General features: G+C 46.9%; 1 protein-coding gene across 1 annotated transcript in view; it reads left to right on the plus strand.

Moving 5' to 3' along the window:
- LOC107729005 (low-density lipoprotein receptor-related protein 6-like) overlaps positions 1-6,006 on the plus strand; it is a 45,514-nt gene that overhangs the window by 20,152 nt on the left and 19,356 nt on the right. Inside the window, 2 exon segments of the mRNA XM_016539356.1 lie at positions 3,892-4,108; positions 5,696-5,985. Coding sequence (XP_016394842.1) covers positions 3,892-4,108; positions 5,696-5,985 — 507 coding nt within the window.

Raw genomic sequence — 6,006 nt, forward strand, 5'->3', positions numbered from 1 at the left:
AGAGAGAGAGTGTGTGTGTGTGTGTGAGTGAGAGAGAAAGAGAGAGAGAGAGTGTGTGTGTGAGAGAGAGAGAGAAAGAGAGAAGAGTGTGTGTGTGTGTGTGTGTGTGTGTGTCCTAATGAACTCTGGAGAAGAACTGATTAGGAATAGGAATGTGTATGTGAATAATCTATTAATAATAATGGAGTAAGAAAGATCTGACTTGTTTAATAAGATCCTTCCAGAAAACATTTTAGACTTTATCATATGTAAATTTAAAACATCTTGTACTTTTAATCGCTTACTTTTATCTTTTATTTTGTTCAGTTTTATTTTATTCTATTGATCTAAATCCTGTGTAGCTGGTAAATGTACAATAGCTCTTGCCATTAAAATATCCTGAGCTGCATTAACTTCTGCTGGTTATATTGTATGGAAAGCAGTGCTGTGTTCGATACATCAATGCGACGATGTATTGTCACAGAGATTTGACGATACGAGTATCGATACAGCTGGCCCTGTATCGATGTTGTGGCATGTGTGCAGCAGTGGACCGCACTTAATTTGAATACAAGAACAACGTTTAAAATTGAGCAGAAAAGTACGAGGTTTCTAAAAAACAAGAATGAATGGAGCATAATATATAGGCTATAACAAGGTTTAATCTGGCCGCAGAGGAACACAACTGGGTTGCCTGATATAAAGAGACGTAATCCCCGAAACAGAGCTTCATACTTGCGCAATACGGAAATATCTGCTAAGTGTGCTACTTATCTTTGTCAACCTGGCAACCCTGTGCACGCGCTCTCTCTCCACTGTGGATAAACGCGCTTGCTTTCTGAAAACAGCGGTTAGCAATTACCACCGTTTTACCGCGTTTCTCTATTAACAGTGAAGCTGTGGCACAATAACAATAACAATAACCTACCAGCAATGTAAATATGATTTTTAAAAATATATTAGAATGAGTACAGTATTTATGGGCTTTAAAACAAGATGCAAAAAATCTGAATATTGAACCTGGTGAGGAGTGCCCAATGTAAACATGAAACATATGCCATTACCTATATTGTACTGTGGTACAGTTATGGAGACTCTTCATAATGCAGAGGTCAGCTGCCTGCTCTGCCAATAGTTAGCAACGGCCCTATAGTATGCCGTGTTTGATAAACAGCTGTTTTACTAAATTCTTCTGAGGTGAAATTCAGTGCAGTCCCGTATTGTGATGCGTATCGTGGCCTCTGTATCGTATCATGACTTTGCTGGTGATACACAGCCCTAATGGAAAGCAGCGGCTTTTACAAATCATGAGTGACATGAGTAAATAATGACACTATTTTCAGTGTTGTGTTGGTTTGGTTTCTCCATCATGTGTGTTGTTTAGTTCTCGTACGGCTCTCAGATGCTCCTCTAAATCCACTTGAAGAAGCTGAAGCCTGTTGAACACTTCAGTATGTGCCACTCAAACCTGCAGATTCAGTGAAAGAACTGCACTTGAGTCATTTCATGGGTCGTTTCAGTGCGTTCGTGTGATCTGATGATCAGAAACATGAGCGTTTTCTGTGAAAGTGTAGATCGGTCTGGAACAGGAGACTCTCTGAGCTCCGTACAGATGTGACGCTGCTCTCTCGTTCGGCCAATCAGCGCTCTGTCCCGTCGGGTGGAGGACGGTCGGCTCTGTGGTTTCTGCCCACATCTGGTTCCGATTGTGGCCTGCACTCCAGCTGCGGTCGCTCTGTTTAGAATAGACCCAGAATCTGAAAGCCACATCGCACTGCGGTCTCCGGTCAAACCAGCGCAGACTCGCGACTGAGGCCCAAACACCCAAGATGGAAACTTGACTTCAGCGCTGCAGTGACCCAGAGCTACAGCAAACACCGTCATGTGACTGACCGCACAGGTTCACATCCTGGAGTCCGGACCGGGGTTTGAGTGTGTGTGCGTGAGAGAGCGTGTGCGTGTGAGAGCGTGTGCGTGTGAGAGCGAGTGTGTGAGCGTGTGCGAGAGAGCGTGTGAGAGAGAGAGTGTGCGTGAGAGAGAGTGCGTGAGAGAGCGTGTGCGTGAGAGAGCGTGTGCGTGTGAGAGCGAGTGTGTGAGCGTGTGCGAGAGAGCGTGTGAGAGAGAGAGTGTGCGTGAGAGAGAGTGCGTGAGAGAGCGTGTGCGTGAGAGAGCGTGTGCGTGTGAGAGCGAGTGTGTGAGCGTGTGCGAGAGAGCGTGTGAGAGAGAGAGTGTGCGTGAGAGAGAGTGCGTGAGAGAGCGTGTGCGTGAGAGAGCGTGTGCGTGTGAGAGCGAGTGTGTGAGCGTGTGCGAGAGAGCGTGTGAGAGAGAGAGTGTGCGTGAGAGAGAGTGCGTGAGAGAGCGTGTGCGTGAGAGAGCGTGTGCGTGTGAGAGCGAGTGTGTGAGCGTGTGCGAGAGAGAGTGTGCGTGAGAGAGAGTGCGTGAGAGAGCGTGTGCGTGAGAGAGCGTGTGCGTGAGAGAGAGTGTGTGTGTGTGTGTGTGTGAGAGCGTGTGCGTGTGAGAGCGAGTGTGTGAGCGTGTGCGAGAGAGAGAGTGCGCGCTTGAGAGAGTGTGTGAGAGAGTGTGTGAGAGAGTGTGTGAGAGAGTGTGTGAGAGAGTGTGTGAGAGAGTGTGTGAGAGAGTGTGTGAGAGAGTGTGTGAGAGAGTGTGTGAGAGAGTGTGTGAGAGAGTGTGTGAGAGAGTGTGTGAGAGAGTGTGTGAGAGAGTGTGTGAGAGAGTGTGTGAGAGAGTGTGTGAGAGAGTGTGTGAGAGAGTGTGTGAGAGAGTGTGTGAGTGAGTGTGTGTGTGCGTGAGTGTGTGCGAGAGAGAGTGTGCGCGCTTGAGAGTGTGTGAGAGAGTGTGTGAGAAAGTGTGTGTGCGCGTGAGTGTGTGCGAGAGAGAGTGTGCGCGCTTGAGAGAGTGTGTGAGAGAGTGTGAGAAAGTGTGTGCGCGTGAGAGTGCGAGAGTGAGCGCGAGAGAGAGTGTGCGAGCGAGTGCAAGAGTGTGTGCGAGAGAGAGTGAGTGTGTGTGCGTGAGAGAGTGTGTGTGTGTGTGTGTGAGAGTTGGGAGCGGCAGGAAGTGAGTGTAGTATTCCTGAGGTCTGGAGTGCAGACCAGCGCTGTGGATGTAAACACTCTTGCGTCTCACTGCTGGATGTTGTTCTAGCACTTCAGCGCCTCTTCATGTTCAGTCTCAGGTGCTCAGCGTGTTTCCCGTCTTCAGATGTTCATGTGCTGCTGTGTGTCTGACTGCTGCTGCTCAGTCATGCTGGATGGTAGTTTGGCACATTTACACACGTGTGTGTGAGTGTGTGAGTGTGTGTGTGCTCATACAGAATGTGTGTTTAGAGAATGTAAAAGTGCCTGTAGTTTGGTGTGAGGGTTAGGTTTAGGTGTAGGGCTTGGGTTTATGTGCGCATATGTGAATGATTGTTTGCGGTCAGCTGACACAGACACACACTCTCACTCTCAAGTTGTGCTGTAGTTAAAGAAGAGTTAGCTGGTTAAAGGTGAGCTGTATTCATTCATCTGCTGAATTAAAGCCACTCTGATTAAAATTCAGAGTGACTGGCTGTAACCACGGTCACCGTTTCCATAGATACAGGGTTGAGTACGAGCTTCACAGCATTTCCTATTTATTCAAAATGATGTTCTTGATGATGTTGTCTTCTGTCTGAAAAGATGTTATAAATGACCCTTTTCTAAGCTCCACCCCTCTCGGTTACTGTTGCCAACACAAAGCTTTACTGAACGTCCCACAGGAGAGAGAACTGTGCTTTATACATATATTTATGATAGATTCTGTTGTGTCGCTTCTGGTGTGGACGCACAAACCGCTTGTCGCTGGAATCTTGTGGTGTTGCGTGTATAGGACACGGTGCTAGGATTGCTCAGGTGTGTTTCTTGTGTTCTGCAGGTGATGCAGATGGACGGATCGGGCCGGCGGGTGTTGGTGGATGATAACCTGCCGCACATCTTCGGTTTCACGCTGCTGGGCGACTACATCTACTGGACGGACTGGCAGCGGCGCAGCATCGAGCGCGTGCACAAACACAGCCTGGAGCGCGAGGTGATCGTCGACCAGCTGCCCGACCTCATGGGAATCAAGGCCACATACGTCCACCAGACCTTCGGTGAGCAGCTGTGATGTCATTTCCTCCCTCGAGTCACTCAAACCTGCACCAGCTGCTTTCTTCTGTAAAGAACTCATCCGTTTCGGTTCCCATTGACTTCCATTGTATTTTTGTCCATATAATGGAAGTCAATGGGAGCCAAAACTGTTTGGTCATCAGCATGCTTCAAAATATCTTTATGCTCCACAGAATAAGGGTTTGAATGACAAATGATGACAGAATATATTTGGCACACAAAATGAGATGACAGACAGAAAACTCTCTTATTCACCGTTTGAATCTAATGTGTCCAAACTTTTGACCAGTACTGTACTTCTGTATGATAACAGAAAACTGGCTAGCAGAAGCTAGAAGAAAGAGCATCACAGCTTGAGCTAGCTAGCACATGATACCTAGCCTCATGTGCCCTTCACTAAGCAGTGTGCATGTGATTGAGCAGTGTAGGGTAGAAATTCAACTGAAAGTGCATTAAATCTGGCTGTTTTAACCAAGATTATGCAGCAAGATTTTTTTTCTCAACTACATTGAAGTTCCCAGTTCCTGCAATTTTGCAAAATACCAGTTTATTCCCATTAATTCCCGTAATTCCCATATATTCCCGTTAATTCCCATGGAAAGTTTTCAGTCTTGAAAATTCCCAGAATTTTGCGACCCTAGTCTCAATCGGGCTCAAATTGATGAGCAATATTGACGATGCCATTGCCGCTGAGTTGAGGGCTGGGACGTTTCTGGACTGCTCTGGCGATTTAGCGGATCACAACACTGGGCCAGCTAACCAATCAGAGCCCATTGCGTATTTCTGAGGGAGGGGCTTCATAAAACCAGGAAATCATTAGAGCGTTCATAAGAGAAGGGACAGAGCGGTGTAGAATAAAGGTAAATTATGTGAAAAATAATGCTTTTTTTTTTTTTTTTAAATGAAGCATTATCACATGTTAGACTGCACCCCATTAACATGATCAAGCCTAGACAAAAACCAGCCAACCGCCCCTTTAATGAAATTATATATTTTCCCACTAATAAACAGATTTATCGTTAGCTAGCTCCACACTGGAGAGCTGCTTTATAACAGAAAATAAAGTTGTAATTCTAACTGAAAGCAACACTGACTCTGGTTTTTCATTTTTAATGCTGTAAAGCTGCTTGATTTAAGGCTGTCTACTGCATAAAGTATTATATAAATAAACGTGACGTGACTGGACTTTACCAGAGTACCGAACTGCAGAGCTCGTGCAAACATCACATCGCTGTAATCAGATGCTTTCTTAACTGCTGCTTTTTCACCGCTGCCAGTTTTTCTTGTTTATTTCGTTATTGAGAGGAAAGAGCGCAGCATGTATTTACTTATTCATCCAAACGCCGTTCAGCAGCTTCAGGTTCGGCTGCGTTTGCTCTGAATTACTGTTTTGCTCTACAGCGCCTCACTGGTCAAACCACATTACTGCAGGCTCTTACACTAGCTCACATGAAGTCAAACGACTACTTTCGTTTCAGCCCTATTCGAGAGTGAACGATCCTGTTTAACGCAGTAGTTGATGGCACATGGTCTTGTTGTGTGTGTGCTGAGCTGAATCTCTGTCTGCGCAGGTGTGAACCCGTGTGCGCTCGATAACGGCGGCTGCAGTCACCTGTGTCTCTATAAGCCGCAGGGCGTGTCGTGCGCGTGTCCCATCGGTCTGGAGCTCATGGCCGATCTGACCTCCTGCATCGTCCCCGAGGCCTTCCTGCTGTTCTCCCGCCACACGGACATCAGGCGCATCTCGCTGGAGACCAACAACAACAACGTGGCCATTCCACTCACCGGCGTCAAAGAGGCGTCCGCGCTCGACTTCGACGTCACCGACAACCGCATCTACTGGACAGATATAACGCTGAAGGTGAGACACACACACACACAC

The sequence above is a fragment of the Sinocyclocheilus rhinocerous genome, unplaced genomic scaffold (genome assembly GCF_001515625.1).
Source record: "Sinocyclocheilus rhinocerous isolate Xijiao unplaced genomic scaffold, SAMN03320098_v1.1 scaffold2682, whole genome shotgun sequence".
Classification (NCBI taxonomy): Eukaryota; Metazoa; Chordata; class Actinopteri; order Cypriniformes; family Cyprinidae; genus Sinocyclocheilus; species Sinocyclocheilus rhinocerous.